General features: G+C 49.3%; 1 protein-coding gene across 3 annotated transcripts in view; it reads left to right on the plus strand.

Moving 5' to 3' along the window:
* The window catches only part of LOC140428312 (pleckstrin homology domain-containing family G member 4B-like), a 263,637-nt gene that overhangs the window by 93,985 nt on the left and 155,067 nt on the right, over positions 1-14,585 (plus strand). For all 3 annotated transcript variants that reach the window (XM_072514651.1, XM_072514650.1, XM_072514649.1), the window contains exon 2: positions 476-673. In XM_072514651.1, the coding sequence (XP_072370752.1) occupies positions 476-673 (198 nt within the window). The remainder of the gene's footprint in view (positions 1-475; positions 674-14,585) is intronic.

Here is a 14,585-nt window from a genome sequence, read left to right on the forward strand (position 1 = left end):
CAGGGTGGATGCTTAAAGGATATTTCCCCTTGTGGGAGAGAAGAAGTAGGGGACACAATTTAAAAATAAGTAGTCTCTCATTTAAGATGGAAATGAGGAGAATTATTTCTTTCAAAGCGTCATGAGTCTTTGACACTTCCTTCCCCAGAGACTGTTGGAGGCAGGGTTATTGAATATTTTTAAGGCAGGGGTAGATAGATTCTTGATGAACAAAGGGGTCAAAGGTTATGGGGGTAGGCAGAATGTGGAGTTGAAGCCACAATGCACTCATGATCTTATAGAATGGTGGAACAGGCTCGAGGCCTACTCCTGCTCCTAGTTTATATGTTTTTAATACAAAACCCACTGAAAAGTTTCCCTTATGTTCTCTTGTATTACCCGTCTCTTGGTTTTGTCTAAAATTCATAATTTGTCTGTAAAATTGAGCAATTGTGTTTGGGAGAAGTTGATGATACATATCTCTTTTTTGACTCAGAATTCACAATCGCTGGACACCTGTATTCAACGCATCCTCTCTGCTTTGTATCCTCCATTTGACGCCACTGCTCCCACGGTCCTCAGTCAGATCTTCAGGGTCATCGACACAGTATACAAGGGAGATGGGCTTTGCTGTTTACTGGATTTCCTGATTCCAGCAAAGCGTATCCTGGAGACTGTGCAACAAGAAGCTTGTGTAAGTATTAGGAACGACAATGTGTATATCGGTCTGGTTTTTTTTAATCGAAAGGGAAGACCAAATAATTGTTATGATCTGTTTATATATGAACCTGTTTATCGCGTTTTCCGAAGTGTTCGCTTCATAAAAATAATCTAGGTCTCCTGTGCTTTATACTGTTTGATGGCCCATGCTGTTTAATGCATGACACAACTTGTAGAAATCCTCTACATGTTCACTGCTTAGACCAGAATCTGTCTGCATTTGGCATATTTGGTGGAGTTTCACTGTATGAGCCAAAATGCCATCAAGCACTCTATTTAGTTATAAAATAGACAAATTTGAACTAATTTGACAATCAACTGATTCACATGTGCATCGGGCTGGATCATGTCAAGCGCGATCAGCCTATAATTTTTCCTGATAAAACTATTCATTATTTCAGGACCATTAGAGCTAAGATAATCTTTGTGTCATTTTCTTCATGACCGACTGTTTCTGTAAACCCATATTCCATGTCCCAACATGCGAGGAGCCCTTGAACTTCCATGTCACTAAAATTGAGACCAATTATTGAACTGCATGCAATGGCTTCCCTCCCTTTACCTCGACCACCTCCCGCCCTAGCCCTGAATCCACAGCATTCTCTCGTTTCGCTCCTATTTCTCCTCTTGTACTTTCAACATGTCCATGGGACCCATTTCCAGCTTCCGTGACCCCAGTTCCACTGTACTGCAGGCCACCCAACCCAACATGTGTGAACCTCAGCAACACCATAAATAATAATAATCTTTAGTGTCACAAGTAGGCTTACATTAACACTGCAATTAAGTTCCTGTGAAAATCCCCTGGTCGCCCACACTCTGACGCCTGTTCGGCTACACTGAGGGAGAATTCAGAATGTCCAATTCACCTAACAGCACGTCTTTCGGGACTTGTAGGAGGAAACTGGAGCGCTCGGAGGAAACCCACGCAGACACAGGGAGAACGTGCAGACTCTGCAGAGACAGTGACCCAAGTTGTCACCCGGGTCCCTACCGCTGTGAAGCAACAGTGCCAACCACTCTGCTACCAAGCCACCCAGGCATTAATCAAATACATTTTGCGTGACAGTTACCTTGGTGCACGATCCTTACTTATCCTCTTTGGCAACTCTGCAGTCTTTGACATGATTGATCACACCAATCTGATCCAAGGTCTCTCCTTTATTGTCCATCTCAGTTCTACCCTTGCTTTGTTCTACTCTTGCCGATCAAATCACCGTCAGATCATCTTCTTCAGCAATGGCTTCACTTATAGACCAACATTGCTACTTCTGGAGTCGCACAAGCATCTATTTATGGCCTCCTCCTCTTCGTCATTTGCATGCTCCTCTTATGGTGGCATCATGTGTCAGAACATAGAACATACACTGCAGAAGGAGGCCATTCGGCCCATCGAGTCTGCACTGACCCACTTAGCCCTCATTCCACTCTATACCTGTAACCCAATAACCCCTCCTAACTTTTTAGTCACTAAGGGAAATTTATCATGGCCAACCCACCTAACCTGCACGTCTTTGGACTGTGGGAAGAAACCTGGAGGAAACCCACGCTGACACGGGGAGAACGTGCAGACTCCACATAGACAGTGACCCAGCGGCGAATCAAACCTGGGACCTTGGCGCTGTGAAGCCACAGTGCTATCCACTTGTGCTACCGGGCTGCCCACTATACATGACAACCCACTGCCCTACCTCTCCATAACCTTTTTATTCAATATTAGCCTTGGATGAACAACAAATTCTTCTAGTTAATCACTGGGAAGATCAAAGCCATCGCCTTCACCCCCATCATTAATTCTGCACTGTCAACATTAATTATCTCTCCCTCTCCAGACACGGTAGCACAAGTGGATAGCACTGTGGCTTCACAGCGCCAGGGTCCCAGGTTCGATTCCCCACTGGGTCACTGTCTGTGCGGAGTCTGCAGGTTCTCCCCGTGTCTGCGTGGGTTTCCTCTGGGTCCTCCGGTTTCCTCCCACAGTCCAAAGACGTGCAGGTTAGGTGGATTGGCCATGATAAATTGCCCTTAGTGACCAAAAACATAGGAGGGGTTATTGGGTTACGGGGATAGGGTGGAAGTGAGGGCTTAAGTGGGTCGGTGCAGACTAGATGCGCCGAATGGCCTCCTTCTGCACTGTATGTTCTATGTTCTATTATGACCAGGATTTAGGTAGATGGCGGGGGCCCTGCCCAACAGCTGGCAATTTGGGGACAAGCCTGCTTCTGCTGGCATCAGAAGCCATGATGGTATTTTGCGGTGTTCAGGCAACTAGATGCTTGAGGTCATGGCTTCCACTCTCCTGAGGCCGATTTCCTGCTTCCAAATGCTGCTGACCAATCAGATGCAACCGTTCCCAGACCAAGTCAATGATAGAGGCTGGAGAAGCAGGTAAGGGGGGGGGAGCAGATGGCTATGGCTAGTCAGGCAGGGGGAGGATTCACTGTGTAGCTGTCTGTGGGGCACAGGGTGCCCAACCGAGACCCCTTTCCACCCAAGCCCTCAGTCAGATTACCAGGGTATATCTGACTGCCTTGCCACCTGGCATGGGCATCTCCCATTACAATACCAGTGGTGACAGGAAGAAGCCTTTAATTAGTCATTACTTGACCACTTAAGGACTTCAATAGGCCCAGGGTGGGTGGCGCAAACTGTCCAACACCTACAGCACCACTGGTAAAATAAGCTTCAGTCAGATTACCAAGGTATATCGGACTGCCTTACCACCTGGCGTGGGCATCTCCCACGAAAATACCAGTGGTGGCAGGAAGAAGCCTTTAATTAGTCATTAATTAACCACTTAAGGGCTTCAATTGGTCCAGGGTGGGTGGTGCGGACTGTCCAACCCCTACAGCACCACTGGTAAAATGTAATCTGAAAGACAGCACCTCTGTACAGTCTAAATGCTGTCTCAGACCCTGGCGGAGTTTGATACCTTGACCTGCAACTACTGAGACAAATATGGGGGGGAATTCTTCACTTTTGCAGGTATTGATGTTTAAGCACAATACCATTCGCTAAACATTGTCAGCATTGGAAAGATTCTCAAATGGGGCGACAAAGTGGTTAGCACTGCTGCTTCACAGCGCTAGGGACCTGGGTTTAATTTTGGCTTTGGGTGACTGTGTGGAGTTTGCACATTCTACCCGTGACTGCGTGGGTTTCTTCCGGGTGCTCAGGTTTCCTCCCACAATCCAAAGATGCAGGGTTAGGTGGATTGGCCATTTTAAATTGTCCTTTAGTGTCCAGGGATGTGCAGGTTAGGTTATGGGTTACAGGGGTCAGGACTAGGTGGCCGGGCGTGTGGGCCAGAGTGGGGTGCTCTTTTGATGGGCCAAAGGGCCTCCTTCTGTACTGTAGGAATTCTATGAAAGCTATTTTATTTTCTGAAACTATGCATCGGAAGGTTCTGAGTTCGAGTCCGATCCATTTTATACTCTAGTGAAATAGTGACGATGCCCCCATATGTTGAAATATTAAACTGAAGTCTTGTTTGCTTGGTCAGATAGATTTCAGATTGCTTTGAGATTTTGATAGGATAAGGTACATTATAAATAGAAGCACGGTTATTTTAAATATAGGAAAAGAATTTTGGATTACTTAAAGATTCTAATAAATATTTAAACATGCCAAGATTTTAGTGCGTCATGAATAATGAGCTACTGAATTAGATCGCTGAACAATTATTATTTAAAGAGGGCTTAATAAACTATTACTTCAGTCAATTCCAAAGCATTGCATTTGAGTACATTGCCACCTACTCCAATCTGTACAGAAAGTTAAGGAACAAATTGATTCAATCAGGGGCCTCGAATATCTACCTGGACTGAGCTCCTGTAATTGAGATCCTGTGTGAGAAAAGATGGAAAGCAATGATATTTGAGAACTTGGAGGAATCTGCAATCACTTTGCCAGCTAAACAATCATTAATCATCGTTCTGATTTTTTTTTAATTCAAAGGAATTTGAAATTGGCTTACAGGAAATGGCTTATAACAATAATGATTCAGTGTGTACTGTGCATCACAGTGGAAGTCAGAGGATCGGTCTATTCTTTCTTGAGAAGTAGGTGAAGCTGCTAATTGATACAATGAAGCAATTTTCAAGATACAGTATCAGCGAGCCTAATGATTTGCTGATTGTGATAAGCATGTGAGCATTGTAGATACAGCAGTGTATTTACCATGGGTTGTAAGCATGAAATAAGAGGCACAAGTGCAAGATTAATAAGCCTGAGGTGACACTAAAGATTAGAAGGGGTAGTAGATGAGTGGAGTGTTTTTCTTAAGATGTCTACGGGTTTTTTACTCTCTGTTCTTTCACCTGTTCTGAGAGCTTGCATGTTTGTGTCGGGGTAGTCAGTGAATGATGAGATGGGCATGATGGTGTCTGAAAGTTACAACATGCCAAAATGTGACAGGTTCGATGGACAAGCTGGTCTGTTCCTGTCCTTTTTCATCAGTTTGTGTGTTAGAATAGACTCTCAAGGCTGTGCAAATTCAACTTGTTTAAAAAAATTAAAATAAAGGTAAATAGCGGGGGCGACATTCTCCGACCCCCCGCCGGGTTCAATTCTCCGGCCCGAATGGGCCGAAGTCCCGCCGAGAAATTGCCTGTCCCGCCGGCGTAAATTAAATCACCTACCTTACCGGCGGGACAAGGCGGCGTGGGCGGGCTCCGGGGTCCTGGGGGGGGCCCCCACGATCTGACCCCGGGGGGTGCCCCCACGGTGGCCTGGCCCGCGATCAGGGCCCACCGATCCGCGGGCGGGCCTGTGCCGTGGGGGTACTCTTTCCCTTCCGCCTCCGCCACGGTCTCCACCATGGCGGAGGCGGAAGAGACTCCCTCCACTGCGCATGCGTGGGAAACTGTCAGCGGCCGCTGATGCTCCCGCGCATGCGCCGCCCCGAGATGTCATTTCCGCGCCAGCTGGCGGGGCAACAAAGGCCGTTTCCGCCAGCTGGCGGGGCGGAAATTCCTCCGGCTTCGGCCTAGCCCCTCAATGTTGGGGCTCGGTCCCCAAAGATGCGGAGCATTCCGCACCTTTGGGGCGGCGCGATGCCCGTCTGATTGGCGCCGTTTTGGGCGCCAGTCGGCGGACATCGCGCCGTTTCGGGAGAATTTCGCCCCTGATTACAAATGGGACCGAGGATTAAAGGGTTAAACTTAGGCTACGTTAATAATATTATCCATGGAACACAATGGTTCCTATGTTGCTATGGGATGAAGGATATATCATCGATATGAAGCAGCCAAAGTGGATTCAATAGTGGAGATGATGTGGCTGTCTGAAGTTTCACTTAATTACCTTTGAGGGCTGTGGAGACACCCTTAAGAATCTTCCATTAGAAGATTCAGAAAGCTAATAGTCAGTTAAATGGACACATGCATAATTATACATCTACAGTAGAAGGACTAGCTTACAGCACGGTAAAACATTTTTTATGCTTCCCTCTATCCAGCATTGTGTGATGTTCTGGTAATCCAGGGTTGGGTTGAAATGCAGCTTTCCTGTTGCACAGGAAACCAACTAATTTCTATCCAGGATTGTTGCACAACCTTGAGCGTTGGCTGAAAGAACAGACACAATAAATCGACTTTAAACAGTGCATGCCATCCATTCCAGGCCAGGCCCCTATAACATGAAAATAGATAAATATTTTTGTCAACATAATTAAAATGTTATATCTTGCATGAAAAAGGATTTTCAGCAAGCTGTCACATGATACATATATATTTATGTACATATCTTCTCAGTCAGTCCCTCGGAGCCAATTCCACACTAAAAATAAGTTATCAGGTGACTGAGTAGTTCAATGCGTGACCTACAGTCTCCGCCAGAGATGGGGCAGATGATGGTTGGAGAAGCGGATGGGTGGGGTGCCCAGCTGGGGTGCCCGGGTTGTCATGCATTCCTTTCGCTGTCGACGCTTGGCATCAGCTTGCTCTCAGCGATGAAGCTCAAGGTATTCAGCTCCCTCCCGATGTTTTTTCTCCACATCGGGCGATCTTGAGTCAGGGATTCCCAGGTTTCAATGAGAGTGTTGCGCATTTTCAAGGAGACTTAGAGAGTGCCCTTGAAGCATTATCTCTGCGCTCCTGGAGTTCGCTTGCCACCTTGAAGCTGAGCAGATCTCCTGTTTCATGAGGCTCGTGTCAGGCATGCAGATGATGGGGCCCGCCCAGCAGGGCTGATCGAGGGTGGTGATACCAATCAATCCAGTCGAAACGGTAGTTAACAAGAACTGTGGTTTTAATCAGCTAGAATGTGCCCATCAGTAGCTTCTCCCACACTGAGAGGCTGTCCTGGGTCGATGGGTTATATACCTTCTCAGAGGGGCGGAGCCACAGGCGGTGCCAACAACAACATCAACACAACAACAATAATAGTGAGTAAATACAATAATATATACAACAGCCATATGTGGATCACCACATTCACCCCCTGTTTAAAAAAAAGTCCGGCGGGGGTGAAGTGGACTCACAGGTTCAATCGCACAGGAGAGTGCATTGTCCGCTGTGAACGCCGCAGTGTAGGCACTGGCGTCGAGTCCTTCGACTCCGGGAGCACGTCGTCCTCACACCAGGGTCCCGAACAGAGTGACAGTGCAGGGGCAGTGTTAATGGACCCCGGATGAGTTGATGGGGTAGATGGGAGGTAGAAGGAAGCGGTGAGGTGATGGTGGCCGCAGGGGTACCAGTTGATGGGGTAGATGGGGAGGTAGAAGGAAGCGGTGAGGTGATGGTGAGCGCAGGGGTACCCACGGGGGCCAGGTCCCTGAGGGAGACTGTGTCCTGCCGCCTGTCGCGGTGTGTCACGTATGCGTACTGAGGGTTTGCATGGAGGAGGTGAACCCTCTCGACCAAGTGGTCGGCCTTATGGCTCCTCACATGCTTCCGGAGGAGTACCGGCCCAGTAGTCGTGAGCCAGGTAGGAAGCGAGATCCCGGAGATCGACGTCCTGGGAAAGACAAATAGACGGTTGTGAGGGGTCTCGTTAGTGGCAGTACACAACAGTGACCGGATGGAGTGGAGCACGTCAGGGAGGACCTCCTGCCAGCGGGCGACTGGGAGACCTCTAGACCATAGGGCCAGAAGGACGGCCTTCCAGAGCGTAGAATTCTCCCTCTCTACCTGCCAGTTTCCCCTGGGGTTGTAGCTGGTAGTCCTGCTCGAGGCGATGCCCTTACTGAGCAGGTACTGACGCAGCTCATCGCTCATGAATGAGGATCCCCGATCGCTGTGAATATTTGGGAAAACCAAACAGGGTGAAGATGCTGCGCAGGGCCTTGATGACTGTGGCAGAGGTCATGTCAGGGCATGGGATGGCAAAAGGAAAACGTGAGTACTCATCAAAAACGTTGAGAAAGTACACGTTACGATCAGTGGAGGGGAGTGGCCCTTTGAAATCCATACTGAGGCGTTCAAAAGGGCAGGTGGGCCTTGTCTGGCCGATAGAAGTGCGGCTTGCACTCCGCACGGACTTGGCAGTCCCTGGTCATGGCCTTGACCTCCTCTGTGGAGTAGGGCAGGTTGCGGGCCTTGTCGAAGTGGAGAAGCCGGGTGACCCCCGGGGACAGAGGTCATTGTGGATAGCCCGTAATCGGTTAGCCTGCGCGTGGCGCAGATACCACGGGACAGGGCATCTGGGAGCTCATTGAGCTTCCCAGGACGATACAAGATGTCATAGTTATAGGTGGAAAGCTCGATCCTCCACTGCAAAATCTTGTCGTTCTTAATTTTGCCCCGCTGCGTGTTGTTGAACTTGAAGGCATTGGTCTGTGAGGAGAGTGAATCTACTGCCGGCCAGGTTATGCCTCCAGTGCCGCACAGCTTCCACAATGGCTTGCGCCTCCTTTTCAGGAGTGTCGAATTTCAGAGGCATGGAGGGTACGGGAAAAAAAGGAGACAGGCCTCCCTGCCTGGTTAAGAGTGGCTGCCAGGGCAAAGTCAGATGCATCGCTTTCCACCTGGAACGGGATGGATTTGTCCATGGCGTGCATTGTGGCCTTGGCAATTTCGGATCTGATGCGGTTGAAGACCAAGCGGGCCTCAGCCATCAGGGGAAATGTGGTGGACTTAATGAGTGGGCGGGCTTTGTCCGCGTAGTTGGGGATCCACTGGGCATAGGAGGAGAAGAACCCCAAGCACCTTTTCAGGGCCTTGGGGCAGTGGGGGATGGAGAGTTGTAGGAGGGGTCGCATGCGTTCGGGGTCAGGCCCCAGGACTCCATTTTCCACTACATAGCCGTGGATGGCTAGCCGGGTTGTGCGGAAAACGCATTTCTCGTTCTATGTCAAATTAAGGAGTCGGGCGGTGTGGAGGAATTTTTGAAGGTTGGCATTGTGGCCCTGCAGGTCATGGCCGCAGATGGTAACATTATCCAAGTACGGGAACGTGGCCCGCAGCCCGGACTGGTTGACCATTCGGTCCATCGTTCGTTGGAAGACCAAAACCAACGACGCCGAAGGGGACCCTGAGGAAATGGAAGAGGTGGCCATCTGCCTCAAAGGCAGTGTATTGGCGGTCCTCCCGCCGGATAGGGAGCTGGTGGTACGCGGACTTCAAGTCTACCGTAGAGAAGACTCGATACTGCGCAATCTGATTGACCATGTCAGATATGCGCGGGAGGGGGTACGCATCAAGCAGCTTGTACCGGTTGATCGTCTGACTGTAGTCGACTACCATCCGGTTCTTCTCCCCAGTCCTGACGACCACCACTTGTGCTCTCCAGGGGCTATTACTGGCCTCAATGATCCCTTCCCTTAGGAGTCGCTGGACCTCTGACCTGATGAATGCCTTGTCATGAGCACTGTACCGTCTGCTCCGGGTGGTGACGGGCTTACAGTCTGGGGTGAGGTTCGCGAAGAGCAAGGGAGGGGCGACCTTCAGGGTCGCGAGGCTACAGACAGTGAGAGAGGACAGGGATCCCCTGAACTTCCAGGTTAGACTATGGAGGTTGCACTGAAAGCCTAAACCCAGTAGGAGAGGGGTGCAGAGATGGGGGAGGACAGAGAGTTTGAAATTGGCGTATTCGACGCTCTGTATTGCCAGGTTGGCGGTGCAGTACCCCCGGATCTGCATGGAGTGTTATCCGGAAGCTAGGGATATGACTTGGGAGACAGGGAGGGCCCGGAGGGAACATCGCCTTACCATGTCCGGGTGGACAAAGCTATCAGGGCTCCCAGAGTCGAAGAGGCAGGACGTCTCCTGCCCGTTGAGGCTGATGGCCATCATCGAGCTTTGAAGGTGGCAAGGCCGGGACTGGTCAAGTTGAATGGAGTTGAGTTGATGGCGATGAGTGTCCTTCTGGTCGCAAAATGGCGGAGACGACGAAGTCGGATGAAATGGCTGCCCCCATGGATTGCGCACGGTGTTCGACGTCGATGATGTCAGACAGGATGGCTGCCCCCATGGATTGTACACGGTGAGTGACGCGTCAGCAGAGGGCGCTCTGGGCAGGCACGATGCCACGCTGCGGGGTCTGTGAGTCTCACACTGGGCTTGACAGGCTTTTTGTTTTTGATTCTGATTTTTATGCTTAGCTAGGCATACTTTAGCGTAGTGCCCCTTCTTGCCACACTCGTTACACGTGGAGTTGCGAGCCAGGCAATGCTGCCTGGGGTGCTGGCCCTGACCGCAGAAGTAACAGCATGGTCCTCCAGAGCTGGACGGCTGCCGCGCGGTGCAGGAATGAGGCACGCCTGAGTCGGGTGATGGCTGCACCTCCGACGTCCCCGAAGATGCCGCGTGGTCGGATGGGAAGGCATCCAGGCTCTGGAAGGCCACTTCCAGCGAGGTAGCCAGCTTCACAGTCTCCTCGAGGTCGAGGGCCCCCTTTTCTAGAAGCTGCTACCGGATGTAGCTGGACCGGACATCTGCCACATATGTGTCCCGGACCATCAGCTCCGCGTGCTCGACCGCTGTGACAGTCCTGCAGTTACAACTGCGGACGAGTACTCTCAGTTCACGTAGGTATTCAGCCAGTGACTCACCCTGGCGCTGACGCCGCGTGGTCAGGAGGTGTCGAGCGAGTACCTCGTTCACCGGCCTCACAAACTGTCGTTTGAGCAGCTCCACTGCCTCCGTGTATGAGGCCGTGTTTCTGATGAGCTGGAAAATCCTGTGGCTCACCCGGGCGTTGAGGAGACGCTGTTTAATTTCCGGGGAGACCGCGGCGGCGAAAGAGCTGAGGTAGGCCTCAATGCAATTGAGCCAAGGCTCAAATATTGCCGTAGCCTCCGGCGCCTGCGGCACAAGATCGAGGCGTTCTAGTTTTAAAACTGCTTCCACGTTAAAAAAATTCTAGCTGATTAAATTGATGCCAATCAATCCAGTCGAAACGGTAGTTAACAAGAACTGTGGTTTTAATCGGCTAGAATATGCCCACCAGTAGCTTCTCCCGCACTGAGAGGCCGTCCCGGATCGATGGGTTATATACCCTCTCGGAGGGGCGGAGCCACAGGCGGAGCCAACAACAACATCAACACAACAACAGTAACAGTGAGTAAATACAATAATATATACAACAGCCATGAGTTAATACAATAATATATACAACAGCCATACGTGGCTCACAACAGGTGGTCAATTCTTCGATGCTGGGGATGTCGGCCTGTGTGAGATGACTGACATTGGTGCACCTATCCTGTCAATGGATTTACAGGATCTTGCTGAGGCAGCGCTGGTGGTGCTTCTCTCGGATTTCAAGTGCCTACTGTGCATAGTCCACGTGGACTATGCTGGTGATATATATATATCATATATATATCAGATATAAATATATATTAATGGATGTATATATTTTTCATGAAAACCTAGGGGCTACAAAATTCAGGGAAGGCCTTGCCAATTAAAAGGCAAGATGCTTCAGGGAAATCGATGGGCCTGCAGGGATGTCTTCCCTGTCCATGGCCTCCTCTTTAGACCATGGAGTCTTTGGCTCTGATGCATAAAGGCGATGGCTTCCCCATGCTGTCAGAAAAATTGCCGCACACCCATAAAATTACCCTTATTGCATCAGAGCCGTGCCACTGGGAAACTACCCAGGCAGTGGAAAAGTACCAGGGTGCAGCTCGATGCCACTGCCTGCTATTTTACCCAATTATTCCATTCATGCCACCCAGTGGCTGGTAAACGTCAAACCTTAAACCCTGTTTTGATCTCTCCACAGATACTCCAAAGCCTGCTGTGTATTTTCAATACTTTCTGTTTCTATTTCACCACCTTTCCAGCCAGGTTGTCCGTGATTGTCCCAGATAACTGTGGTGTTAGTGAAGGCAACCCTAATGTCTCATCCACCAACAATCCCACATATTATCTCCCCTCTCCTCCTGAAACGTCCCTCTGCCACTGATCAACATGGTGTCTGTTTGGACATAATGCAAAAATGCAAGGCACCACAGAATGAACATTTATAAAATGAGAGATCAAAGCATCCAATATTCCATACAGAAGCCAAATAATCATCCTTGTGCATTCCCCTAGTGCCTGTCCTCTATTTGCCTTTGCCTGTCCCAGAGTGCTGGAGTGCTACATAAATGGTTGCGGAGTGGCTGGCAGACGGGGGATTGGGGGGGAGGGGGGGAATTCTGCAGATGACCTGGCAGGATGTCCCCCAGCAAAGCCCAGCTGAAAATTACACCATCTCAGCATGAGGGGCAGCAATCTGGATTGGCGAGCTAGCAGTAAAGAACCAGGGAGCTGGTGGAGTGGCAAATGGGAATGTTGTGACAGTTCTGTGTTCCATGATGACACTGCTGTCCCAGAATGATGCCTCAGTAGCCCTCACAGTGCCTTGGAGGGCAGATTTCTGGATTACTGAGATACTCCAGCCTTGTCTGAACACAGGTCATCCGCAGCTATGATGGCAGCAATCTGATCTTGCGTAACTTCAGTTTCCACTTCCACTGCAGGTTCGGGTGATTTCTGCTTGTACTCTGATGGAAGTTGAGACATCACATCAGACTCTGTATTGTGGCTGATGGTAGTTTTCTCCTGACGGTGGCCACTACTTTCAAGCTGGAGACTAACTTGAGCCTCTTGCTCAGTCATGCAGTCACTCATAAGCAGCTTTGACACTGGGCTGCGTCCCACAGACCAAATGAGCAGGTAGCCTGAAATTTGCATGGTGCCTAAATCGGAAGCAACAGGAGTGGGTTAAACATGCATCATGAACCAAGAACCAATTTTACTGAGCTGTCTAATTTTGATCCCAAGCAATCAGAAGCATTGCAATTGGGCCAAATGATAATTGATTTTTTTTATTTCTGAAGCATCCCATTTCCAATTAATTCCGATTTTAAAATCTATTTGGAATTCATGCTAGAACAGGAAGAGGTCAGATTCTGTATGCGATGGTGCTGAATTATGATCAGATTTGTGCAGTGGACGGCAGGCAAACTAATTCTGTCTTACAAACTTGACAGTCAATGGGAGAAAAATAATGGCTGGGATTTTCCAAACTCCCCTCAGCGTGTTTCGTGGTGGCAGGCGTGGCCCCCGATTGGCCGGCTTTGGGATCTTCAGTGGGGTTTCTGTTGATGTATCCTCCACGACTGGGGAATCCGTGGTGGGGTATTTTAGTTGGCGGGACCAGAAGAACCCACTGGCGGGAATGGCTAGAATATTCCCTTATGGTCAACTGGGAAAGACGGAACTGCTCCACATGGTGCACATTCTAGTCAGATCCTTGTTTGGAGAGTGATTGCGGATTATATTATTTGTTTTGTGAACTGTTTCCCCTCAGGGCTCCACTGTGTTTTGTTATGCTCTTGACGTAACATAAGCTGCTTCCTTGGTGTGCACTCTGACAAAGGAAGGTTCAGACTTGGAGATAGCTTTAACACGTTTATTAAACAATGAACAATTCTCCTACTTGGATTCGACGCTACTGTTAATCCTGCTACAGCTACTCAGACTGACGAACCAGTCTGCTACAATCCATGTGGTGGGAGTGATGTTCAATCAACCCTGTGTCTGTACTCACTGAGAGTCTCCACTGGAAAGAGACTGAGCATGTGTGATGTGTCCTTTAATATGGGTTGGTGTAATGCCCTCCTGTGGTAGTGTCACCTCTGTGTGTATCGTGAATGCCCATTGGACGTATCCTATCTTACTGACCTATTGGTTGACTGTCTGTGTGTCATGTCTCTGGTGTTCCCTCTAGTGTCTAGCTAGGTGTAGTGTATGTACATTAACCCTTTGTGTACTTACAGTGATGTATATCACCACACACTGCATCTGGAATTTACTGTTGATCACATAATCGCATTTAGTTTGTAAATAGTCGGTACGTTCAGGTAATGTACACTTTGGGAGAAACATTTATGAAATTGAAATTCAACAAATAAACAAACTGGCAGCATTGTGAAGTTTGAAAGTAAAACCTCATATTTGTTCAAAAAGAGTACACATTAAAACTCCACACCTTTGTTTGGCATAAATGCATCTCGGTGGCACAGTGGTTAGCACTGCTGCCTCACAGCTCCAGGGACCAGGGTTCAAACCCGGCCTCAGTTGATTGTCTGTGTGGAGTTTGCACTTTCTCCCCGTGTCTGCATGTGTTTCCTCCGGGTGCTCCGGTTTCCTCCCACAATCCAAAGAAGTGCAGGCTAAGTGGATTGACCATGCTAAATAGCCCCTTCGTGTCCAAAAGGTTAGATGGGCTTACTGGGTTATGGGGATAGGGTGGAGGCATGGGCTTAAGTAGGGTACTCTTTCCAAAGGCCGGTGCAGACTCGATGGGCCTAATGGCCTCCTTCTGCACTGTAGGGATTCTATGAAGGCACAAGAGACACCATCAGTTCACCCTAATGATGAGGCCTGAGGCCTTGGGGCCTCTCTGCAGTTGCATGTGAGTTAAGCTTGAAGACAGACACTGGGCTAATT

This window comes from Scyliorhinus torazame, chromosome 8 (genome assembly GCF_047496885.1).
Source record: "Scyliorhinus torazame isolate Kashiwa2021f chromosome 8, sScyTor2.1, whole genome shotgun sequence".
NCBI classification, from domain to species: Eukaryota; Metazoa; Chordata; class Chondrichthyes; order Carcharhiniformes; family Scyliorhinidae; genus Scyliorhinus; species Scyliorhinus torazame.